This window comes from Agelaius tricolor, unplaced genomic scaffold, assembly GCF_023055355.1.
Source record: "Agelaius tricolor isolate 1412-34295 unplaced genomic scaffold, bAgeTri1.0.p SCAF_9, whole genome shotgun sequence".
Taxonomy (NCBI): Eukaryota; Metazoa; Chordata; class Aves; order Passeriformes; family Icteridae; genus Agelaius; species Agelaius tricolor.
The window spans coordinates 43,114,223-43,141,992 of record NW_027269269.1 but is presented as its reverse complement, the minus strand read 5'-3'; the positions used below and the strand labels follow the sequence as shown (position 1 = coordinate 43,141,992).

Below are 27,770 nucleotides of genomic sequence, written 5' to 3'. Positions count from 1 at the left end.
TAAGAGCTAGAAAAAATAGTTTGTGATTGCAGCATAGAGGAGGGGCTAAAGACACCTTAGGTCCCAGCACATATTTAGATTGAACCTATGCCGTGAACAGTGATGTTAGGAAGATTTTTGAGTTTGAGAGTTTAGGGATATTTCAAATTCTTATCAGTTTCAATATTGAAATAATTAAATACTGCAATCAAGTGGAGGAATACCTTGTTTGCTCTAAGAAAAATGTTAATTAATGCAAGAAACATTTTATTGAATATTTTTCTTTTATATAGCATATAAATGCAGAATAAGATAAACTCCAGAAAATTCACCAAAAATTAATAATTAAAAATTTAATAGCAAAAATAAAATAGTAAGTACTAACAATTATTAATATCAACTTATGGATGTTAGAAATATTAATGGTTTGAGATAAGCTAACTACTTCTATCTGAGCCTCCATGCTCACCTTCATATCAAGAAGGCTCAGATAGCAAAGTTCTCAAAACTCACTAGGAGAAATGCATATTTGCAGAAGCTTTTCCCTACCCCTCTCAGCCTCCAAGGCATTTACATCTATCTCCAAGAGGATTCACAATCTTAGGGGGAGCAAAGAACAGTTCTGATGTATCACCTGGTATGACCAGTGGTCATTTTAAGCAATATCACTTAGGTCATGTTCTATTTTCTTTCCTGGATGGAATGAAACACTGAGGAACCTATTCTCAAAGGAAATGTAAGTAATGGAAACACCATGTGAGAAAGACAAGGACAGGACACCCTTATCTGCATTCCACCACCTCATGGTGCAGGAAAGGCTTCAATTTAGAAAAAAATCACAAAGTCACTTCAATATTGTCTTTCTGGCTTGAGTTTCCTGAATAATAAATGGTCTAGATGGAAACAGAAGATAATTAGCAACTGTTAGATCATAATTTTATCATCAGTCTCAAGTGAAATCATTGAGTTAATATTTTCTTCATGAATATTGCATACGGTGTTCATAGGGTAATTTTACAAGCTGGCATCTCAAAGAAAAAAAAGGGTAAATTGAAGTAAAGTTCAGGAAAGTTGTGGGTATCAGCAATAGCAAAGGGTGAAAAATTAGAGAGCAATCTTTGCCACTACATCAAATCAGTGATAATAAACTCAACAGTACTGAAGATCAGTTAAAACAGTCATAAAAGTAAGAGTGACATATTTGGTATATCCACACAATCTTTTCCTTTTCAGAAATCCCATTAGGACTATCATATAACATTTCATGTGCACATAGAAAATCAAATATTTTCAAGAGTTATGTCTTATTAAAGGCATTATCCAAAACCACAGATTTTAGAACACATACAATATGTATTCAAATAGGAAGGAGCTTTACATGTTAGAATATAATGTTAAAGGTTATATTGATATATTGTTATTGCTCCATTGTGAAAGGGCTTGGGGAGAGATTTCTTGCTGCTGAAATACTGTGCATTCAATTTCAATGATTAATTCAATACGAAATTTTAAAAAAATCTTTTATCTGTTATATTAAAAAATCACTTCGTTTAAAAAGTTTTCTTTAATGAGAAACAGTATTTTAATATAAAAATGTAGAAGTGCCAAACATATTCCTCAAAAGTATTAGTGTGGTTTGGAATGTTATTTTCTTGACCTTTACAAAATACTTTTAAGCTTATCTGGAAAAGAAATTTGTATCTTATTTTTCTAAAGTCACCATAAATGAAGAAAGATCAGTTCATACAGCTCAACCATACACCCCACTATTCAAGTATGTATCAACAAAAAGCAATTTCAAAGTAGCTGCCTTGAGAGTGTTCAGGGATAATAGCTGGACAATTCATCCATAAAATTAAGCCAACAACTCCACCAAGTTTCTCGACAGACTTCTCATACCTGAAAATGTCAACTATACACTATTCTTCTTCAGCCCAATAGCAAAAGCTCAACTGCACAATTTCTTAATTCATCTGACTGCAGGAAATTCATCTGCATTGTGCTTTAAAGTCTGGACCACCTCTTCTAGCCCAACCAAAAATCAGCTGGAGAAGTCAGCTTTAATGTTGTGGTAATGATTTAATGCCTTAATGTCATTTACAACATTGATGTAAAATTAGAGTATTTCAACACAGTTTGATGGGCTATGCTTTGAGGAAGACTGGGGAAAAGAAGGGTTTTGAGACTGAGCAAGCACTCATAAGCATGCTTTTATTTATTTACTTTCCAACTGAAAGCCCAGGCTCCTTTTTTCTACAAGTTATCTTCTGCACTTTTAAATTCATTTTTACTTCATATAAAATGGGAATAGTAGAAACTTTTCTTTAAGAAAAGAAAAGAAACCTTTGTTTTAAGGACTCAGTACTGAGACTTCTTTCTTTTAATTCAAACAAAGATACAAAAAAAGAAGACTCTCCAAACTAAAAAGCACACATAGTCACATACAGTGAATTTCTAGTTAAAAGGCCTAAGAAGTCTTCTGAGTCTCATATTCTTGAGATTGCTCTAAGGGCAATGTTGGGGTTATTCACCAAATCCCCCCATAACTGCAGCTATAAATGTTATTATTGTTACATCACACCATGGCTCTGCTCAATTCTCTTTTTATAAAGCCCAAGCTTTGTTCACATAAAGGCAAAATGTTCCCATAGGCAAAGAAAGCCTGAGGTGTGTGTGTGTTAATGAGACACTTCAGCTGAGAAAACTTTAAAGGAGGAAACTTTGAAACAAGTCCAGTCACCCCAACTTGTAGGACCTTAACACTGAAACACAGAGCAGCCAAGATTACTGATGAGTGTGCTGCTCCACAAGGATGGTGCTTCCCTTCTTTCCCAAAAATTGTATGTGGCTTTTGTTACACATTTATAAAGGTTTATAAAGTGTCCAAAAACACTGTGCAAGATTTACCAGAGGTCTGTAGTGAAAATATTTGCAAACTGAAAGATCTATTGCCTATTCATTAAGCTTAATTTTGAAAGAAAGCAGAATATATCCTCACCTCCTCAGGTTTTTTCAATTTTCTGCTCTATTCAGTTTCTACCTTTACAAAGAGATATGCACAAGTGAGTTCAAAAAATAAATGAAAAAAGAAGTCCCCCTGTGAGGACATCAAAACAGAAATGAAATAGAATAACAAATCTGATTGCTGGAAAATGAACTGAAAAAGACAAAATAATCTATAACAGATAGAGGTAGAAGAGCTTGAGTTTAATTTCACGTGGTTTGGATTCCACAGAGTTTCCACCAATTTGAAAAAACCAAAAAAACCAGACTTATACAGATGTACAAGTGCATGGTGTTGGAATTATTGTTAGGCACAGAAGGTGAATATCTATAAATATATTTAGAGGTAGGATTTAATAAACTAAGGTGTCTGGTGCAGATTTGGCATAGTGACGTTCCAGATATGGAGAGCAGTCAGTCACAGAGATTTAGAACTAGACCAAAAAATGAAGGAAAAAAGGGGAGGGAAAAAAAGACCATGAAAGAAGGAGAATGCATACAGTGGAGAGAATTGCAGGAAATGCAGAGCTTAAGATCACAATTAATGAGAAGTAGAGACCAATGTGGAAATACTTGAGAATCTATTGAAGGGAAGCAGCAAATATAATTTTAAATGCAAACTTCCAGCACAAACAGCAAAAGAGGCCAAATAACTTGTAAGGTTGGAAGAGATCAAGCACCAGGCTTAAACAAACAAAAGTGTGCTTTTCCCTCAAAGCACACAACTAAATTCAGAATCTTGTTGCCACAGGTTACTGTGGAAGCTAAGATGACAAATGTTTTGAAATGGGACTGGACAAGCAGGTGGAATATAACTAATGCTGTAGTTAGGAAAGGTGCAGTGGGACTTCTGGTCTTACACATTGTAGGAGATCTAATGAGGTTGTAACTCAGTCTTTCAGTTGCTTTTATTTGCAAAATATTGCTTGCCCAAGAAAAAAATACAAAACTGAGAGGCTGAAGACAAAGGAATATGTCATGCCACTTTTTATTCCTCAGAGATCCTAAGCTGCTGGCTCAAATGCTTTCCTAGTTAAAATTTGGGCAATAAGAACTGCCTTGACCATCCACAGCTGCTGATTCACGTTCATTTCCACACTGCTCTTCCATATAATTGCTGCACAACACATTATAGCTCTGAATATTTCAATTAATTTAGTGCCTGGCTGCAGATTGGCATATCAGGACATTTCACCAAGGTGCTCTGTTTCAAATAGGGCTGTAAATGATCAACTGCTGCTGTTTGCACTAAGGAGGTTTCAATGATGTGGACTTCTGTCACTCGCTCCAAGGCAGGGCTGAACTGAGTCTTTGGCAGTAGCACCCAGAGGTTCTGAACTACTCCTCCAAACACAGCAGCTGTGTCCTCAGGTTGATTATGATGGAGCACCTCCTTCCTCCACTCCAGCTAAATCACTGCAGTTATTACTGGAGATCTGCAAGCAGAGTCTATGTTTTTGAGTTGAGCAACACGAGTTTGACAGTTTGCTCTGTTTGCCGGTGATTAATTACTAGTATTTGGACAAAGGTAAAAAAAAATTCTTAATAAATTGGAAGAGAGTGAAAATTGCCTGGGGCCCATTACCAAAGAAAGGGTGTAATATATCTAGCCAGAATGTGCACTTCTAAAGCACTAAGCTTGCCAATTAGAATACAGAAATGACAACAGCTACAGGCATTAAAGCCTCTGCCTTTGTTACTGCATGAAACAAATGCTTGAGCAAACGACATGTCTTGCCTTTGTGCTTCTGCCTATAAACTCTGACTTTGTACCCACCTTCCTGCTTCCCAGAGTACTTTTTGACATTTATTATTAACAATAAATGTTAAGAAAAAGGAAATTAGCAGTCACATTGATTCGGCAAAGCAGCATGAGCATATTTAATAGCCCAAGCCTTTAACCTTATTCAAATAGATTCAATTTCTCTGAAGTCTGGTTTCTTTAATTATACAAAAAAAAATCTAAAAATAATTTTTATGTTGTCAGATACTAATTTTATTGGACAGATTTCCATTCATTGGCTTACAGTAATATTTATTTTCTCTGCCATCAGTTAACATCAAAACAGTATTACCTCATCATCACCACTCACAGTGGAAAAAATACTACTCTTCTGTATAATTTTGTGTTTAGATCAGTCCAGTTAAAGGCATGAGACACTCTTTGCTTGGTATGTATAATTAATATGTATAAATACTTTGCTTATACCTAATATCTAATTAAGATAAACTACATTTTCCATTTTTGGTCAATGTTCTCTCTACTCTAAAGCTGCCAAAACCTTCTCTGAGTTAGGAAGATAACTTAAAGAATTGAGAGAATTAGTATATTGAGTATCACTGAAAGGAGGATTTCTTAGGGGGAGACAAAAATAAAAGAGAGAAGCCAGATGAAGCTCTTACACCATTAACACACAGAAAGCGATAAAAATCTGTTGAAGTGAAAAAAAAAGGAATAAAATGTCTGGAAATCACAGTATATATAAGAAAAGGAAAGCTGTGAATCATGTTGCCCTTCCCTGCCTCTGCAGAGGATACCTTCCACTGATGTCCCCTGTTTCCTCACACAAGCTCCTGTGGGAAATCTGGCATGTACCTTGTCTTAGAAACCTGATATTTTAAGCTAAGAAGTCATAGGATTAATGATCTCTAACAAAGGAGTAGGACAAAAAATTACGTCAACATGTTAAGCACAGGGGAAGGGATGAGAAATCAAAGGATTCTTCCAGATATATTTAGGAAGATAAAAAATACATCCTCTATTAAATAGAAGGATGCATCTCAGAAAATGATAAAAAGTAGGTTTTCTAGCCCCCAGAGAGAGAGAGAGAAAATATTGTATAATTTTAGGAGGATTATGGTTCACTAGAGACATTCATGAATGTAATGAGCTAAAGAAGGGGTAAGGCTTCTTAAATTTATCTATACAATGGACTGTGCTACACTTGATAAAATAATTGTGTCAGTCTCCTTTTTACTTAAAATTAACCTTACAACTCTGAACCCCAGTAAGTTGTTAAGTACTAAACATCATCTCATGCTCTGCCACAGAACTCTGATTGTTTCAGAAAGCTGGGAAGCACCTGACATTTACCTTCTCTAGTTCCAGCGCTGGAATTGCAGAAATGCAATTAGGAAAACTCAGGTACTCATAACAGAAAAGGTCAGCAATAAGCAAGCTAAACCTGATAACATGTCTAATGTTCTGCCAAACATAACAAAATGCCTCCCTGATAATGAATGATTTTACAGACTGCCAGGAAGTTGATGCAAGATAATCAGATCACCAGAGGACACACCACTGTGCAAGACGGGGAACGGTGAAATATTCTTTGATAGAGTTCTATTGCAAAGTCACTGCTGATGGAAAAAGATCCCCCATTATAAAAGGCCATATTTTCAGAAATAATGACAAAAATAAATTGGGCAGAAAACACAAATGACAGAAGTTTCAACACATGGCAAGTGCAGAAGCCGTTACCTCATCAAAGGCAGAGCACTTTGTGCCTGCAGCCAACAACCACCATACCACTGGCTCTGGGATGAAAAAGACATTTTTTCTTTTCCTCTTCTTGTAGCAAACAATGTAAATAGAGGTTAGAGGGTTTAGTTTTTCTGTTTGTCTTTAGTACAGAAATACTCATGTGGCAGTAAAGGCTCTGTGTTCCTCATGCAAAGACATCCTCCTTATTTGTGTCACTAATCCTACATAAACTAATGGTGAACTTTAAGAAAAATGAAAAGTAACCTAAGTGTTTCTTTTGATAAATGATGTTTCATCAACAGTGCCAATAAATATCTCATTACTGAAAGCAGCACTTACTAGAAGTTTTATGCCAAATACCTAGAGGCAGGTAAATCTGTAGTGAAAAATGTTTCTGATATCTTACAACTACCAAGGAAATGTATTCTTGTTATAACTGAGTTCATCACGAGCAAATAAAATCTACATAAATTTTCTTGTCTATTTAATGACTAAAATTTGCATTAGATTTTTTCATTTTATTTTGTCATAGTTATAAGAAATTGCATTAAAAAAAAGAAGGGATAAAGTACCATCATGAACTAAAGTGGAAGTTCTGCCTCTATATTCTCTAATATTAAAATTGAAATTAGGGAAATGACAACCTTCCAGGAATTACCTCTGATAAGAGAACATCATGTTTTGAGGCTCCTAGATCCGAACTGCCAGGCTGTATTAATGGCAAATTCTAATTTTATATTATAGTTTCCCCTACAGCTGAGTTATATCAATCTATTCATGATCAATGTGGAAGGCAGTTTTTTCACATGACACATATTGTTTATTAAGGGAAAAAAAACCAAAACAATTGTAAATTAATGTGAACTTTCCTACTTTTCCATTTTATTGAAAGTAGTATAATGCATTTAGGACATGACACAGTTTTGAGGTCTGACTGTAATGATGGGCCTGGTCATATCAGCTAACTTGTATGAGCTGAGTTTTCTCAGGAGCAGGATCTAACTTGTGTGAAGTATCCAATGTCCTGTCTTTGGTGGTGTATAAAAAGCTAAGCAGAAAACCTCAAGCACACATCTGTCTGTTATTTCTCTTCATATAACCTTTTGTAACCAGCTTTATCTGAGCTGGGCCTGAGGCAAGTATTTATGAAACAGTACCCACACACTGCAAAACATTTTTACAGGTGCTTAATTAGCAAAAAGTTCACAGCAGAAGTGAATACATTTTGTTTAAACTGTAAGAAGAGAGGCATGCCAATAAAAGAAAAACACAGCTAGACTACAGCAGCAATAAAAGTGCAATTATACATCCAAATTTTCTTTCTATTCTTTCTATAATGACCATAAGAACCTGATTGTATCAGCTAGAAATGTTAAATATGCATGGAATGCACCAAGGAGAGCACACTCACCATGTACTATCAGGACATATTCTGTGCTGTTCCGGCCAATGGGATTTTTTGCTTCACATCGATATGTGCCATTGTCTGTTTTGTTTAGGAAGCTGATGCTTAGAACTCTGCCATTGACAACCATTCTCTCTGGATCTGGTAGTTCTCCACCATCCTTGGTCCACAGTACTGGTTCTGGCCTGTTGGATCAAAGTGTGGCATTTATTTAGACACATGAAACACGTATATGCAACATGTACATCAGAAATAACACCATCAGCAACTTATAAATAGTCACCTACCACCCCAAGAATATTTGAATTACTGGATCTAATGAACTGTCACTGTTTCAACCTTACCATCCTGGATGTGAACTGCTAAAGAAAGTGAAAGAACAAGCAGAGAAATAAGAAAGAAGATAAATAACAAAGGAAGCAGAATGGTACTGCAACAGGCTAAGAACTTTCCTAAATTAAAAAAATAGTTCTTGTGAGGTTTCAGGGCTCATAGGGGCTTGGCAAGGTAAGTGCAAATAGGATGATGTGGTTTGAAAATGGAATCTTAAATTACTTAGGCCATTCATATTCACAAGTGAACTTGAATGCACTGAATATTTAAGTAGCACATGTGACACACAACCTAAACGTGTTTCTCCTGCTGCATTGTGTCACAGCCCATCCCTTTTCCCACCTTTTCTTCATCCTTCCCTTAAATAATTCCTTGTTTCACATCACAAGCAATCTAAGATTTAACTTGAAATCCTGGATTTTCTCCTCTTGTGAAACCTTTCCTCTTTTGCCTGATGCAGTCACATCAAACAGGCCAAAGGCAATGCCCCGGTGGTGGTAACCCCCCAGGCAAGGTAAGGGCACCACAAAGAAGGGAACTGACAGTCCTGAAGGTTCACATACACTTTCCCTCTGGCAAGGCATACCTAACTCCTTCCTAGAGACTCTCAAGAAGCTCCATAGCCCATGAGATCTGCCTAGCAGACAGCAGGATGTATTTATTACTGGCACACAGCCTTTATTTGCATGTAACAAGGTATATTTCCAAATTTACATGAGGGAAATCACCAAGAAGACAGGACTGTAACTGGGAATGAAAGGTTGGTTAACTGAATCTTGTCTATGTAAGGAGCAGACAGAGTATCTCAGGCCCTTTTACACCAGTCACTTCAGCAGTATATTCACAGCCTGGGGATTCAATGCTACCTTGCTTGTAGCTTTGTGCAGCATAAGCCACATATCAATCTCTATACAAACATTACAGTTGGGTGACTCAGTAATAAACCAAAATATAATACACTGTTACAAAATTAGCAGTTGCCAGGTTAGTCCCTAGTAGCACTCCAGATACACTTAATTTCACTAATTTGAAGCAGGTGTTTAAGGCCTATTAGATATAATAAGTGCTAAGAAAAAGAATTAAACCTAAATACTTAAGGAGAAACGTTTAGCCAAAGTGTGGCCTCATAAAAAGAAAAATAGATCTAATGGCTATAATGACATGATTTTGAGTTAGGCAACTCATGTAAACAGAAAGAATTTTTTTCTGAAATGCACTCCTATAAAATTCAAACTAGTCTTTAAAGAAAAATATTTATTCTGAAATATAAGAAATCTACACAGATTTTAGTAATATTTTGGATGACATGCTGTTAAAGTGTTGTTGAACTTAGTACTTAGACTGGCTATACTCCAAAGTTTTGAATTTTTCCAGAAAATCATACGCTCAGAGAATGAAAGCAAGGATTAAGAGCTGATAGTGTGATGGGCCTTATTTATGCCTTGCCATAAATATATCTTAATCCTCTTCCTAAGCTCATTTTTATGAACTGGTATCCACACACACGGTACACAATGTACACACTTTCTTTCTGTTTAATGCAAGCAGGGAATCCAGTTGTCCATGCTGGTGTAGAAACATTGCCCTACAGAGTTCCCAGCATTAAGGTGTGATTTGCTGTGATATTTTAAGGTGGATTTGTTCAATTTTCTGGCCAACTCTGCATTGTTTCCCATTTACCAGCTTACTGTGGCTCCGCAATCCCAGGAGTGGGGACTCTGAAACACTTCTGCTACAATGTGCACCATTACCTGCATAAATGGCGTGTTAAAGCAACTTCTGTACAGCTGTAATTTATGGAACCTAGGTTTTAAATTGAAACTAGATGGCATATCCTAGGGGGAAACCTATAGGATAACAAATAAGTATGAAATGGAGGCATAGATATAAATTATTCAGGGAGCTCTGTCACATTATAATACACCGACTCTAGTCTTATACAGAGCACTTAGCTGTGGTTGCAAAACAATGTGTGGCAGAAAAGCCAGGGCTTAGAGAGAGGCAGATCTGCATTCTCTGGGTGTTGGGGAAGCTGCTAATCCAGAGTGAATATTTAGCCATCCTGTGCTGTATTTTGGCAGCAACAGAGCAAGTCTTGGGCAGCAGGCCCAGAGCCAACACATTCTGGTGGCCAGGCACAGCTCTCCCTCCACCTCACCACTGCCTAAAGCAGCAATTCTGTCACAGCCAGGGAATTAAATTCTGCCTGCACTGCTGGGAAGCTTTGAGACACTTGGTCTACACAATTCACTGGTTAGGCAGAAGTGAGCTAAGAACATGAGACATGCCCATGCACCCAGGCCATCACACTGCCGTGGTCAGCAGCAGCAGGATGGCTGTTTCAGGGGAGCACGGGAGTACATCCATTTTGTGCTGTCCACTCCTCCTGCACTCTGCCAGCAACAGCAATCATCCTGTCAGGGGTGCTGCAGGCCATGTCTTTTGCTCTCTTTTGCATCCACTTGTTATTTAGACCACCTGTGCCTATGAATGTCTCTAGTATCTTGTGTATTCTGCTTATTATGTCCATCAACTACACCTCCTGTAGCAACTAATTCTGGAAGTTCCCTACCTGCCATGCAAAGTGGTATTTACTTATATCTGTCCTTCACTGATCTCTTAGAAGTGGCAATGAATATTGCAGGACATGGTAAGTAGGACTCCTTCCCATTATAACCTTGTTGTAAGTTATGAGAGCCTAGAAAATTAGCAGGCTTGTCTCTGTCCCTTTTTCTGTTTGTTAGAATTTGATACCTTCTGAGATTATCAGCTGGGAAAAAAACTACACAAAAAAAGGGGAAAGGAATCTTAACTTTAGAGCACATTGGGTATTCTTTCATAATTGCCTTAGTACCTTCATTGTCCAAAGCTGAAACCCTGAAACAGCTTTCCTTCTCTGTCACAAGGACAGACAAGTGTGAATTCCCCACAGTTTATCCTATTGAAACCTGCCCACATCTGCACATCTAGACAGAGCTTCTTCTCTTACCCAACATTTTGAAAGGGATACTTAGGTATGACATGCTAAAACACCTGGCAAACATGTACACTCCTAACTAATATTGCACGTATTTCTCTATTACATACGACTCTAACACTGCAGAATTTAAGCTTTTTTAAAATACTAATGACTTGCCACAACACTATCAATTCTTATTTGAACTGGAACAAACAGGGATGTTCACACAAACAGTACCTTCCATTTGTGCATTCAGTGAAAGCCTAAGAAAAAGGAACTGGTTTTTAGTACAGAAATCTGAGTTTGTTAACTGTCTTCATGTTGGCCTCAAAACCTGACACAGAACCAACAAAATTGGGTATTCTTTTCCAGTCAGAATGAGATGGGATTGAAATGAAGGTATAAAACACTGGTGTGAAGTTCCACAATGATCCATGTTTTATATTGTGGTACTTTTCTTACAAGTAACTGAACAAAGAAATGGTAAATACAGCAAAACTATTTTCTGGCCTTGAGAGTAGAAAACCTTTTCTTTCAAAACCAGTCAGAGAGAAAGTAGGGCCAAACTGAAATATGTTGAAAAAAATAATTTAAAAAACACACTCTTGATTAGAAAAGAACACCTAGGCACAGCCTTACCTTTTCAATAAGTGTTTACATAATATGAAAGTCAACAATTATATTTTTCTACATTAATACAATTTTTTTTTAGCTGAGGTCTTTGGAATTACACAGGAGTATTTTAAGACAACATTGGCAATTTTCTGTCTCTTTCTCCACCCGTAACCCAAGGACAGTTATGTTTGAGTGCTTTCTCATAATCCTCTTCCCTAGTGATATCTTTATATAAAACTATAGTAGTTAACTTACCCTCCATTTAAAAATTAGACATATATCTATATGTTTTATAGCTATACATGTATCTATATGTTTCCTTTTTGAACAAAGTGAATTTAGGCAACACAATCCATTTTCACTTGAAACTTCTTGGCTCTATGCATTTTTGTTGCCCTTTGTTAATTCTGTGCACAGAAAGGTCATGTACAGAGTGTTCTTCTCTGAGTCCTTAATAAACAACACTTGGACAACTTACTGACCCATCGTAACAGCACAGGATAACCTTTTCATTTCCATAAGATCACACTCAAAAAAAAACCCCTGACCAACCAAAACGACAAAAAAACCCAAAGCCATCTTTTTACATGTCCAGTCTCACTGGGGATATTCTCATCCAACTGGCTATCTAGGCACCCTGCCAAAATTTTGTAGCCAATGTGGATAAAAATAAAGATAGGAGAAGAAGAATTTGAGGAACACTAACAAGATAAAAACAAATTCATATTTTTGAGTAGGGCCCTCTCCAACAATACCTTTTAGTTCTCCAAACAGGGGTACACTTGTATTTACTGAAGTCCATAAAAAACAAAATCTAGTGCATATGCTCAAATGAGTAGTGGAAAAGGTATCACAAGATTTATCAGAGTGTTTCTTGTTGAAAACCTGGTGCAACATTAAAAGTCATCTAAGGGAATGATTGCTTCATTAATTTGAAACTTATACTTCTTTTATATCAAGAAATTGGATTTTTTAGCTTTGTCAGTTAATCACCCACTTGAAAGTCTAAACCCCGAGGGAACCCCTTGTTTATATAAAGTCTCAGTCTGAGGAGTCATATTGGGATGAGCTGGTTTGGGAGCATTACATCTATCAAAAACATCAATATCCATAATCTCTAGCCTTTCATAAAAGGCTTGGATAGATGGATTTTATTTTATGAGATATGAACTCTCTGTGATTTTCTAGTTCTGCAAAACCTGAGTAACCTTCACAAAGTGTTCTTCTCAGCATAGAATTAATAAAGAATATCCAAAATACCTTTCATAAAGTTCCCTTATTTTTTTCAGAAAGAAGCTTTGAATATCTGAATTGACTATTATTATATTTTCTTCTACTTTTCTGTTTTAAGCATTCTCAGCAGACATAATGTAGCCTAAAAAATATTTATAATGTTCTATACTAATGCCTTCTAAATGGTCAAGAATTTAATTACCAAAATGTGTTAAAAATGAGCTGTCACTTAAATACAGATTTCAACTTTTTATATCATGAAAAAATTGAAAGGATTTTACAGCTACAAAGACAACAGGAACAAGAAGTACTGAAGACAGCTGCAGTGATTATGTAAAAAAGGTGCTTAAATAATAAACATAAAGAGGTAAACAAATCTCAAATGGGGCTAATATTCATCATTTATAGGGAAAAAAAGAGAACAGTAAAAAATAGAAAAAAAAAAGAAAAATATAGCAGAAGAGGAAAGCAAGCAGTCAAACAAAGAAACCAAACCAGATAAAGCCCAAATACTCTTCATTCCTTACCTTTTGTCCAAGATAGATAAAGCCTTTGCTTTGTTCATCACAACTTTACTTAGGTGACAGACCTCCCTGCCTGGATCTTGCTTTGGATAAATCAGGCAGTCCTCTCACCCTTGCTGGATTACAGGTGCTAACCATGCTGATATGACAGACTAAATTTGCAGCTGAAAAGTCCTTATCCCTCAGCAGACTGTGACAGCAACTGATTAAAGTGCATCACGAATCTTTTCAAAGCAAAGGTATTTATTCTTCTACCCAAAGATACAAAGTATATCATGTTAGAGGGTAAAAGAGTAATTTTTCATATTCATATTTCCTTCTATCTACATTCAAATATTTCCTTGCAATTGGTATCAAGGTTCCTTTCAGGTCTAAAACCTTTGCCTGTGGGAAGTTGACTGTTCTGTTTCTGCATTAATTCTCCTTCTTTTTTGTGTTTCCTCTCATCAGGCTGATAATCCATTTCCTTTTTATCCTTTAGTACCCTTAGAGTCTAGGGCACCCTTTGACATAAGGCTTTCCACCTTTAACAGAACTGTGCAATGCTGCTGCTCTCTGTCTGGAGAGATTTTCCCAACTGATCATCAAGCCATTATAATTGAAACTTATTTGAAGCTACTTAACTCTAGTTTTTTCCTTTGTGCATATCATGTACCCCCTCCCTACCCCCTCCCCCCAAAAGCCTCCATTTCCTTTGTTAGTCATTTTCAAGAAGGCAAGGCAATATCAGATCAATATTCTGAAAAGTGCCTAATCCACATATATATGTGTAGCTTCTTACCTAATTCCAGTATTATTCACAATCTTCTCAGAGAAGCATAAAAACCCTGCTGTGAATAACATTTTGGGGAATGGCTTTCTCATAGTCATGAGACAGATCAACAAGAGAACTTATGTGAAATCAGAAGACAACTTATCGGTGAATTGCACCAGAAATATCCCTTGTATTCTACTATTGTAAGCAGCAGGGAGGCTAGAAATGGACAAAGATTGTCTAAAAAGAAAAAAAAAAAAACCCAGCAACAAAAGCAAACCAAACAAAAGTTTGTAAGGGAGATGCCATAGGAAGGAGTTGCCATACCTGTCCTTCTGGTATTTCACACAAATCTCTCCCATATTTGTCATGCACTACACCTGCTGTCAAACTTCTGCTGTCGCATTTCACCCCACCTCCTTTTTTTTTTATTTCTCTGATCAACTTCCCAAACAACAAATTGGGCATTTCTGCTCTTTTATTACTTCTCCAGAAATTTCTGCACCAGGCGAACAGTTGTATCCATGAAAGGGAAAATTTGCTAAACTAATTAATTTATGCCTCCCATCACTTATGAATCTAGAAGCAAAAAATGGAGGAGGAAGAGATTGCCATATTTCCAAATTTTCAAGGCCAGGCCACCACTTAGGAGGAAACAAAACTGAAGAATACTGTTAAACTTATGTATACCATAAAGAAGATGGGTAATCCTCTTTTAAATGCACTATCAGGTCAGGGAATAGGCACTGACTTTTTCTTTTTTTAATTTTATTTTTTTCCCACAGTAAATCTGAAAAAAACCCTGGGCATTTCAATGCATTTTTAGTAGTTCAAATCAAAATGCCAAGTATTTTGGAACACTTTCAGTAGGCAGCTAATAACCACACTTCTTCTAATATGTATTTTAAAGTTTGAGGCTCAAAACATCGTACATTCAGGGGAAACACTATAACCTCTGCAGTTTGTGAACAGCTTTAATAAGAAGTCTGCTTTAAAACCTTGTCTTTAAAAAACAATGGTATGTATGGCTATACCGTTCATTTTATGTCACCAGTTTATAAATAATTTATATTCCTTTTAAATTTTAACCAGGAAAAAAGAAAAGTCCTCCACAGAAGTATAACATGTCTTTCAAAAAGATTCCTGAGGCTAAAAAGGCAGAAGGAGAGGTGCAAGCCAGTACAGCAGCAGGAAAGAGAAAAAATAAAAAAATTTAAAAACTCCAAAAACAAAAGCAAAAACTAAGCAAAAAAAAAAAAAAAAACAAACCAAAAAAAAACCCCAAACATAAAACCCCCACCACATTAAACAATTTTATGCCATAAATCCTGTCTCACTTGCTGGGGAGCAGAGGCCTTTCAGAAGTTATGGCTACTGTGAGCTAACTGGCAATAGCTCAAGGACAAAGCAGTAGGCAACACTTCACAGAAACATCTGCAGGTTGGCCTGCACTCGGCCACAGATTAGATAAGGTGTTTTCCAATTCCTATAAAGCAGCAAGGATGCTGGTTTTGTATCAGAATTCTTGTACTGAAGGCTGATAGGGGTGTACTGCACAATGCTGCACCTGTTCAGGGGGATGCACAAAGCATTATCTGCCATGCAGTCCTTCAGCAGCTCTCACAGGCAATGGATAAGACACACCTAATGACATATCAGTAATTAAAGCAAAGTGACAGCCTTGTTTTCAGGAAGCTGTGCAAGACAGCAAGGGGATAGAGACCTCTAGAAGATGCATCTCCTTTATTGCTGCAGTAGGGGAAGGCAGCAGAAGAAGAACCGTGAAGCTGCCCCCTCATCCAGAGAATGGAAATCCAGCAGAGCCAAGTTCCAAACTGATGGCCAGGCAATCTCACACAGGGAAAGAAGTGAGGTCCACTCACAGAAAAACAACGATGCCTTGAAAGCTTCTTTAAAATTCTGGAGCTGAAAGTACTTTGGATCAGCACTGGAGCACATCGATAATATACGCCTTTCCCCTGTTCTGCCTGGGATTGGTGCCATATATTGATGTGCAAATTACAAAGACAAATCCCTTTCAGTCTCAGAAACTAAGACCTACACTCTCAGATAAGAACAGGGAAGGAAGAGAGGAGAAACTATAAACAGATAAGTGAATATTAAAGAATAATTGTCAAACTTTCCTTAAATATTTTACTGCTGTTCCTAAAGGCTTTTTCTTTCCTGTCAGACTACAGCCGAAATGATAAATGGCGTGTAACAATTTTATTCACATGAAAAATTGTTGATTAAATATTGAAATCTCAATAGCCTGGTTTCACTATAATTCTAACTCTATATGTTTCTAATTATGCAGTCAGTATTGAAACAGGTAAATCTTTGGGCTTCCTATGCTGCTGTTTACACCTTGTTGATTCCTTCTTAACCTTTTAGAGCTATTGAAGAATTAGTAGATTATTCTTTTTCATCAGTTGCAAGTAAAGCATGACTATAGGAACAAAGGATGATGGAAACTGCCATGGAATGCCAGTATAAGAACAAAGGATGATGGAAAACTGCCATGGAATTTCCAGTAGGTGGAAAAAAATGTATTTCAAAGACATGCAAATGTCAGCAGTATTAAGATAATATGGTGCTCAAGTGGATGCATAAGAATGGCTGCTGAAAATTACTGGGATTAACCAGGAACTGTGTTCTTAATGTTAATGAAGTACTGCTGGGGATAGGAATGCTGCAGCAAAGCATAATGATAGGATGTGCACACCTTAGTTACTATGCATGTCATAGAACAGAGGAAAGTAACATCTTCTCATCTGGCACATCTTCAGACCTGTTTCTAACACTGTGTCTCCTCACAGCAGTTTACAAGCATGCTGCATCCCCAGCCAGGGGAACAAGCACTGAGGAAAATAGTGATTTATCAGAAATAAAAGAGAAAAAAAATAGCAGAAAGAGCTTCAGCACCACTGATTTTAAATGCTTTACATTTTCATGTTACAGGATTAAGGTACATTTTTTTTAAGATAGCCTGGTTTACATAGGTTATGCTGAAGTGCCACATAGAGATAATGGTTGGGACTGCAAAAAACAAGAAGCAGGCAGTAACTGCTGTCACACCACATTTTCAGATCCTTTTCCCCATGTCTACTGTCATATCCTCAATGCCAGCTGAGGTTTGAAGGGTATATAATGGAATTAATGAGCAAATATTATTACGAGGGGTTTTTTCCCCTTTGACAAATCCTGATTTTCAACTGCTTAGATATTTCAGGCTGCCACACTGACGGATGTTCACATGCCTAATTTGCACTGTTTTGAATTTGCCTTCACTGTGTCCCAACATTCACAAGAAACATTGTCTCTGTTATTACAATAAGCTGAGAAATCCCATCTAAGAAACGCCAGCTGCGTTTTCTGAGTTAAGGTCAAATGTTTGCTGGCACAAGAATCAAAGAGGAAAATGAAGAGTGGCTGATTCATTTCCGCTTTTTCCATTAAGTAAACAGTTGAAAATCTCATTCACAGTTATTTGCTTGTCCAAATACTACTTGTTTGAAATCATTTGCTGTTGATGTAAGACACAGTCAAAGGGAAGCCTCATTAAACTAAAATTCCTTCCTGCACTTGAGGTGCAGTGACAACACCCAGAGAGCTGATAAAAGCACCAGTGCTGCGTCTAGGATGACAAGCAAGGACTTCAGAACCAACCCTCATTAACCAAGGTATGCACTTCTTGACTTTCAATGAGCGTAAGAACATCATGAAGTCCGGGAGATGAAGCAAAGTATCTTCTTTTCACCAGATAAGAAACCATTAATAACTAGCCAGAGCAATGACATTTCCAAGATCTTCTGTTGAATTATGTCCTCTCAGCAAGTAAATATTTGCTGCTATATACAACAGTTTATAGGAGCACCATCGGAATGAAAATACACCATAAAATTTTTGTACCTCAGTTATTTTTTCACCATTGTCAAAAAAAGCTGATGTTGAGGCACATTGTATTGAACCATAATGAATAATAAAATGTTTTATGCTTTCAAGATAATATAACAATACCCTAACAATAATACCCTGTGAACTCACGAGTATTTGTATTTCAGAGCTAAGTTCTATACCATGGTTTGTGTCAATTTCTTTTGCATTTAAAAATAACTTCTGAAATAGTAATACAATAAAGGGAAAAAGAGACAAACATTATTTACTTAGAGAAGTTTGTTTTCTTTTCCCAAATGTGTTATTAACTCCAGACAGAGGGGAGTGCTTTAGTTCACACAAACTTCTCTCATACAGAAAATTATTCATTAGTACCTTCATGGTAATAATTTTAGCACTGTAAAGGAGATATCCTCAAGCTCTCCATGGGCTCCAGCTCCATTAGCATCTAGTCCCAGCAAGCCACAACAGCCTATGTTCTGTGCTTAGCAGAGAAGGAGCAGCTGTACTGAGTCAGACAAAAAGTTCAGCTAGCCTAGTCCCTTATCTCCAACACCAGGGATAAGCAGATGTCTAGGGAACAGGCCAAGCACAGATCTCAGGCATTTCTGATACCAAGCACAGTTTAAAAATACTCTGTAAACCTTAAGGACTTGCCTTTTCATGAACTTAGGCAGTTTTCCCTTGAATTACTACAAATTTTCACCATCTGTCATATCCATCGACAACAAATTCCCCAAGTTTACCAGTCATTTTATGAAAAATTATGTCCTTGCTTGGCAACAAAGCTGGCTCTTATTAGTTTGACTTTCTCTTAAACATTGCTATTTGTAGCAAGAATGAACTAGCAGTCTTTAACAACTACCTCTGTACCATTTACAATTTTGGAAACATCTGCAATGTTTCCCTTCTATACCAAATAGGCCCCCACAAGGTGTATTTATTTGTTCTTCAAGGATCATTTAAAAATGTTTATAAAATAGACTTTTCTCCCTGCAAAAGGCATTAAGCCCCATGAAACATTTTTTGGGTTTTTTTGTTTTTTTTTTAATTCAGATTGAAATTTAAATTCAGTCTGCTAATTCTAGTCCTTTTTATAAATTTTAGTATTTGAGAAGATGTCAGTTCTACAGATTCTGGGATCTCTCCTGAAGCTCTGTTGTCCTGACCTAGCCAGGTGGTGTTAAGCATTAAGTTTCCAGTCACAGTTCATAATTCATCAATCTCATCCTTGAATTCCCTTTGAATGCTGGGGTAAAACCTTCTGGTCCTGCTGACTTCCTACTGCTCATTTTGCCTGTTTGTACCACAACCACCACCACAGCCCATTTAAATCTTGCTGGTGAGCACCTGAGAAAAGAGGGAATCAGTCTTTAATGTACCCAGTTTCCTCTGCCACAGAAAACATGGATGTAGCAAATCCATCTGGCTTCTCTGTAAACCTTGATTCTCAGTTAAAAATGTACTGACAAACTTTGCATTATTTAATTTAAAAAAAGAAAACCTTTCATTTTCAAGTTTCTTTTCTAGTTATTCCTTTAATATTCCTGCTTTTTTGGTGGTTTGGTTTACTGAATTTTTATATTTAATCTGCCAAGATCTAAGAATCTTCTCTTTCCTTTGGAAGATAATTTCAGCTTTTCAAATTATAGCTTTTGCCCTTATTATTACTTTGATTTCTCTTCTGTTTAGCCTCACCAACTTCTTCTTCTCAAGGGATTTTGCTAGGTGATATGTATTGACCCTGTGGTTCTAAACTATTTTTTTTATTTTTCTAACATACTCCTCAGGCTGCCTGGAAAGATTTAATTCTCTTAGTTGCCCCTTATAACTCCTTTTTAACAAGATTCTTCATTATTATGTAGTTCCCCTTTTTTGATGTTGGTTACCATATAATTGCCCAGACCTTAATTTTTTGCCTCTAGGTGCAAATAGCAAATAAATACTTTTTAAAGAATAAGCTGAATGAAAATGGTGCTGAGAGCTCCCTCACAGTCTGTACCACCCTTTGGAAGATTCTAGAAATTGTGTATATGAGGCAGAAAGGTAGGTTAGGAATATTCAAGAGCAATAGAAAGTAAAAGCAAAAGAAAAAACAAACAAACCCCCCACAAACAAACAAACCCAACAAAAAATGATAATCAATAAGCAATAGTAAGTAGAAACACTGATGTGTCTCCCAGTTACCTCCCTCCTATCACAGCGTATCAGAATCTCTCCCACCAGCACTTCTTAACCCTTGGTAAACCTTTACAATTCCATTTTAGAAGTGATCAATCCAGTGTTCCTAAGCAAGAATAACTAAAGCAATGGAAAGAGGTGATCCAGTTGCAGGAGCAGGGCTTGTCCTGCAGCCCCCGGAGGAAAATACTCTGGAGCAGCATTTTCCTGTGCAAGACTGCAAATTTCAGACTCAGTCTTTCCTCAGCTCTTAAATAAAAATAATTAAATATGTTTTGGAAACGGTTTACCATGGTGCTTAGAACAGTGTGGATGTGGAAATTTTTAACCAGCCAAACTCAGGTCTGAGAAATCTCCAAGATCTTCCTTGCAATGCAAAGACTAGCTTAGCCAAACAATGAATAACTTGCTACACTAACAATAAATTAACCCAATCTAGTACCTGTTTACTGTTTTCTCTTACCTGTTTACTGTCATGCCAGTCAGAACCACAAACACTTTTATCTTGTCATCTCCATTTTTTCTGAGATTCTGCTCATCAAAGAGCAGTGTTAAGCTCCTCTAGAAGGATGGTGCTTTATCCTGCTAGCTTACACCACATACATGCTCTCAAGGTATTCTGCTGTTGTAAATGTGGGGTAAAAATGTAGATATTCAATGAGCAGGTGCTCCCTGTGACATTGGGTGGTTCCACATAACATCTGCTACACAAATTCCTGAACTGTGAAACATAATCAGTATAACCAGCATGACTTACACTGAAAAAGTTATACAAATGTGCCTTTTTGTGTTCTACTGCTAGTGGTTGATTTAAAATCTCTATAATTTTATGTGTAACTGTAGCTGAACACTTGTCTACAGAATCTAAGTATCTAAAAGGCCAAATGTCATATCCTTTCCCAAAACTTCTTTCTCATGTTTCAACTTGCAGTCTAGTACTTAGAATTACCTGCTCTGTATTTCAATTTTATCTATTATTCTATCCCACGGGCCTTTTTTATTTTAGCATGTGTTTCCACCTGAGAGCAAGGAAAAGAATTATTTCAAAAGCCATACACATGCAAAATGGATTTAACGAGCACTAAAAATGCTGTGTGCAGTTGTTTTTCATACTGTACTTTCTGCACTTTTATGGGTAAACACTGCAAAAAAGGGATGCTTAAAAAAGAGGAAAAGCAATTATTGAATTGAGCCTATTAAGCAATGTGATCATTTTACAGAACACTAAAGGGCTAGTTCTTAAGCACTGCAGGAGGCTTTATTGTAAAGTGTAATTTTCAGACAGCCACTAATGCTCCCACCTGCTTCTTTTTTGTGTCACACTTTTTATAACACCAATTTCCCTGCTTTCTGCAAAATACTGGGGAAAAGAAAAATTACAAAAAAGTGTAGAATGTCCCAGCTGTGAGAAGAAGGTACAAGCTCCCAGAAGGACAGGATGTTTAATACAAAATGAAATTTTATCTATTGAATATATATACTGTATCTCAGCAAAAATGTTACCTGCTTCATAATATGTTATCTACTGCATCATGGCATAATTCTATAGTAGAGGTGTAATATCAATGAAATATTGGTGTAGAAAGTCTCAAGCAGAATATTCACACAATCCTTTAAAATAACTGCCTTTACCCTGCAAAGACAAACTACCTACGTGGAAAGTTTCACCAAGCAGATTTTTTCCTACAATTCATATGATATTCTTCATAAGATTTTAGAATATTTTACTGAAAATGAGTACTCATTAAATATAACATATAATAGATGTGCACTAAATCAAGGCAGGAGATATCATTAGCATTAACTCCTTCAAAATGACAATAATTCAAAAATTGGTCAACATTTCTCTGTGGTTAAAAATAACCACAGGAGACAGAGTGATTACCACAGCTGATATGGGATGTATCACATCAGATCAAATTAACAGGAGGCTGCGTTTGAGTTAACAACCACCTACTCAAACACACTAAGTTCCTTTTGGAGAAATAGAAGCTCACACTTCTCCAAACAGAAAAAAAAAGCATACAGACAGCCTAAATGGGATAAAGATACAGAAATGAAAAAGTAATGTTAAAAAAAAAAAAAAGGCCAAGTAAGAACATTTCAAGAAACTATAACGAGGGTGAAGAGACAGGCAGGACAGAGATACCAGAAGTATTTGCAGAAGATAGGCTCTATCTAACTGCTGAACAAGCCAAATTCAAGGAAAGACAACTTGGAATGGACAGAAAGCAAGACAAAAGACAGGACTAGGAGAGCCTGAGCTATCCTGAGAGCTGTTCCCAGTGACAAGGAACACAGGGCTGAGAACTGTGAGGCGGGTTTCGTACCCTTCTCCAAGTCTATATCCACAGATACCATACCCTGTCCCTATATATGTAGGCATTTATTCAAGCATATATTTACAGAGCCTTGCTCAAAGCTGTGTGTGAAATGTGTCCCTGGAAACTTCACTGTAAAGGCAGAGCATTCAGAAGGCATAAATCAGATAAAGATATTTCAGCTAATGCTAGTTCTGGGATCAAGGCAGAGAACATCAGGGAAACTCCTGGTTAGTTAAATACGCAGTAGTTTTGTTCAAAACTGTCCACCTTTCTGCTAAGACAAAGAGCTAAACATAAAGCAGTGAAACTCCAGTATCTAGTACCTAAATTTCCCCCCCCCCCTTTTTTTTTTCACTTACTTGATTTCACTTGTAGGTGGTCCTTTCCAGAGAAACCAGAGACTCTTAAATTCAGGATTTCTTATGTACAAATGTGTGTGAAGCTTAAGGGAGAAATGCTTTGATACCCCATTCATGTTTTACAAGAGTAATATTTCATTGTGGATATGGACAAATCCATCCAATTTTCCAAATCATTATTATTTATTGATACTGCCTTAACTTCCAGTTTGAGCTGTGGATTCATTCTGCACAGTGATTTATAGACACAGAATCATGGATGTTTTTCCAGATTCATTATGATAATTCATATAGGTAGACTTGATACCAGCATTCCTTTATAGGCTGCTAGGTACTCATGGCACAAACCCAGGCAGCAGTGAATAAAATCTATGTAGAAAATGAGATAATTTCTTACAGAACCTCCATCTCACCTGCCAGAGAGGCCAGGAAGTGCATCATATAAAAGTAGGACAGAAAAAACTGTCCATGGACAAAAGGCTGGCCATCAGAGGGTAAACCTGCCATTAGGATGCAGTTTCAAAGCAATATTGGCAAACTGCTCACACCAGAATATTAATGGCTGAATGTCAAGTGGGCTTCCACAATTTTCTGCCCCAGATTCTGATTTCACTCCCAAGCACAGGTTTGTAGGCATGCTAAGAACTCACTGTTACAACTCAAACCAAGGATGAGATATCTTCTGAGTGGGATGCTGTGTCACTCGAAAACACTCTTGGGAAAATAGGGACTGTGATCAATGTTAGACATGAAATATACACCATTTATTTTTCAGTTTTGTACTTAGGACTTTTTGCTGCTCCAGTTCCTAGCTGTAAATTTGAGGCAAGTGAATAATCTAATCATGCAAAGGTGTGGTAAATAAAAAAAACAACAATATTTAAATATTTTCTAAGTTCTTAGATACGATGGAAAATTAAAAAAAAAATCTAAAAACCATATGGACAGTATGAAGGAAGTCTAATTCTCTCTTCTGAGGGTATACATCAAATAAAGCATACAGGTCATTCATAGCTACCATTCATAATTACTGTTTCACTGAAGGAGTCAAGAATCCTCTTCAAAGGTTATATTCTGCCAAGAAAATCATTATCATGTTTGGTTTTGCTGTGCTTTTCTCTATAACTTTCATGAGCTCACAAATAATGTTATTCTAATGAAGGATACCTATTTAGTTTCCTAAATAATACAAAGAAAATCAGGAAATTGAATGTGTCCCTCCTAGTACTTCTCAAAATGCCTTCCTCAGGCTCAGATGTCTTTCCACTTTGAACTAGTTTGAACTAAGGCAAGTATTCAGAGGAAGGAAGAGATTTTATCCTCTTTTCTTTACAATACCTTTCATCCTTAAGCCTGTGACAAAACGATTCATGAGATAAATTTTTCTATAATTTTTTCAACTACCAAACATGTGAAAATTCTGCAGAAATAGCAGGATCTGTAGATGAAGACAGTGCATGTTGTCTACTCTGACTCTGGCAAGTCTTTGGTGACTGTCTCCAATGACATTCATTGTACCCAGGCTGGGATGTCACTGTCACCTGGATGTTTGTGCCACTCCATGGGTGAAAAACTGTCTGCACCATTGATGGAGCTGAAGGAACACTCTACCCAGGGGATGGTTAAAAGCATATTTCTTCAGGAGTCTGTCCTGCTCCTGTTTAACTCTTTAATACCAAAGGCCTGGTGGAATATGTTCATTAAGCTGGCTGCACGGATACATCTGAGGGGATGCCACACTGGAGGAATGGGCCAACAGGTTTCTCATGGGAGGCAGGGAATTCAGCAAGGATATAAAATCCTGCATCTAAGCTGAGAAGAACATGGAAGTTGTGGCTAACAGTAGATTTAACTAGAGCCAGCCTGAGTCCAGGCTCTGCTGCTTTCAGGTGACTGGAAATGAGTTAATTCCCTTCACTGGCTTTCCTCAGGCTCCTCAGAGCCCTGCCAGGTCCTTCTCAAATGAATCAGCCACTCTCTCTCTGGCTTCCCTGGGTGGTGTGTGTTTCTTGTTACCATTAGTATTTGTTTCCACCAACCTTTACAAAATGTTTGCCTCACTCAAGGGAGTCTTCTTTAAACAGATGCTAGAAAAGACATGACACTGTGTGGAGATACTGCACACATCATTTACAATGACTTTATAGCCCAAGCCTGGCTCTTTGGTGTGCACTCATCATTAAAAGTGAACACCTTTCCTTACATTAATATGTTTATTTGTCCATACTTTATACTACTCTGTACATACTTGTGTTTGGTTTTGGTTGTGTTTTTCTCTATAATTTTCATGAGCTCACAAATAATGTTACTCTAATGACGGATACCTATGTGAGTTTTCTGAAATAAAAATCTTCCCTATTTATCTCAAACAAGGCCAAATATTCACTTTACATTAGTCAACCAAGCGTACTTTGATTCCCCTGAGGTTCGTGGAATGGAAAGACATTTCTCTAAAGCACACAGGAGACAGCTAACTTTTTCTTTGTTTCCTGTGCCCTAATTATTCCATTATATTTTGATGTCCTTTCTCCTGACTTAAAAAACTCACATATTTCATGCAAGCTTTGATGAGAGTACTGACTAAGAATATTAAATATTGAACCTTTCTTCATTATGGTCAGTTTTTGAATTTACTTTTAGTGCAGCTTTGAGTCACTAGACTAAACTGTTAAGACACAACAGTGTATAGAAGTTACAGGTTGCAATAAGAAAACACTGGCTTTTAAAAAAATTTGTAAGCATGGATGACTGTAAATGATCATTTTGTTCTTTACTTTCTATATTTTTTTACAGCTACCTCATGTTTATTTTAAAATACTCAAAATACTGTCAGGCAATATGATTTCAGAAAAGTCTAGACATTACATAAAAAGGATGTCTAGGATTTCTTAAGTTTAATTACATTTCCTTCTTTGGAAAATAAACAAAGTCTTGGTAAAACTATATTATGCTAAAAGAAGAAATTAATTAAGATGTAACAACACCTTACATATATATTAGGCAAGCTCATTGATTAAAATATTACAGACTGACAGCTGTCCTTGGATCCAGCCAAAAACAATGGAAAAGAAAGCAGTGCTAAGAATTGAAAAGGGAAGAGATTCAATTTGGTTTGAAACTGCGCAAAAGTGCCTCCAAAAAAAGGAGTGCTGCTGAATAGTCATATCAAGTACAGAGGGTCTTGAACTTGGTTATGCAGAGAAATGGCTAAATACATTTTTACCTGTAATTTGGAGAAAACAAAAAAGCCCAAAACACAGCAACCCTGGACATCAATATTAGCAAAATCGTCAACAGCGTGAAGAAACCAGCAACTGACTCTTGCAAAAGGAAAGACTAAGCTAACAAAAATACATATATTCAAAGTTTTCCAAAAGAAAACTCTTAAATTTTTTATGCCAACTGTGCATTTATTAATTGGACAAAATCCTCACAAATGCTATATCTCAAGATCCCTTACAATATTCCACATAATAGGGTATACTCCTAGAGTGAGTCATGTTTATCTGTAGTAAACTGATGAATATATTTCCTTTTTTCCTTTACATCAACAGAAAAATGTAATTGAAAATGTCACAGATTTATTCATGCAATATTCCAGACACCAGCTTTCTGCTGCTGTTTCTTAGAGCTGGTGTCTGAAGTGCTACACAACTGGGTCAGAACATCACCAAATCCACATGGCCTGCCTCTGCAAAACCATCACAGAACAGGCAGGCAGAAAGCCTGGCTTGCTCCTTTTAATGGTATTGTCCCACTTCCACAGCAGCAACACAGTGGTTACCCAAAAGAAGGTCATTTTCAGCTCCTGCCTCAAAGTAACAGAAATTAGCACAGGGCCTGACTGGAGCCAGAGCTGTCCTCATCCTCCCAGTGATGAGCAGAGAGGTAAAACAGCACAGTTACAGAAATAGTGGAGTCTGTCTTACACCCTCTTATGTTGCCTCACTCAATCACATTTCCATCTTCCTCTCCACCCCTCTCTGCTCTCCTCTCCATGCCCCCAGCTTCTCCCCCGTAGCCCGCTCTCGGCATCCCTGTTCCAACACTAGGATCCCTTTACCAAGACCAGCTGTGATAGCTGATGCTGCTCACATAAAAGGGTCTGAGGACATTTTTTCTCCTGCCCAAAGTCATGGCTAATGACTGGCCAAGAGAAATCTTATACCTCAAATTGTGAAACCTCAGCAGGGCCCTAGATCTAACCCTTAGTACAGTAGTTCTTTGTAGTTGTTCTCTGTCCATCTGCTGTATCCCTGGAGGATGCTGTTTCAACAAGAGATGCAAAGTGCAGTTGATTTCCCAGAGGTTTGGTTTCAGCAAGTCTTCCCTCCCATTTCCTGCTACAGGGCAATAAGTTAGGAAGGACTTTCCCTCAGGACTGTAGACTGGAAACACAGCATCAGTGTAATGATGATGCACATGGTTTGAGGGACAGAATCCCCTTCCAGGAAGGTGATTCACCTTTCAGGGTGATGAGCTGTAAGGTGGTGTATGATGCTGTAAGTATCATACTTATGATGGTGCATGAGCTGTATGATGCTGTAAGTACATTCCAGATTTAGCCTTATCCTGTTTTTCCCCTTTGGAAAAGAATTCCTCAGCAGCAGCTACCAGTATCATCAATGTCACCACAGCCACCACCTGGCTTCACCCCTTCTCAGTTTTCATCACAAATGCCACTTGGAAGCTTCTGAAAATTGCTCTGGGATGCAAGAGA

General features: G+C 37.2%; 1 protein-coding gene across 3 annotated transcripts in view; it reads right to left on the bottom strand.

Moving 5' to 3' along the window:
* The window catches only part of CADM2 (cell adhesion molecule 2), a 578,437-nt gene that overhangs the window by 60,659 nt on the left and 490,008 nt on the right, over nt 1-27,770 (bottom strand). For all 3 annotated transcript variants that reach the window (XM_071433713.1, XM_071433715.1, XM_071433714.1), the window contains one exon: nt 7,878-8,056. In XM_071433713.1, coding sequence (XP_071289814.1) covers nt 7,878-8,056 — 179 coding nt within the window. The remainder of the gene's footprint in view (nt 1-7,877; nt 8,057-27,770) is intronic.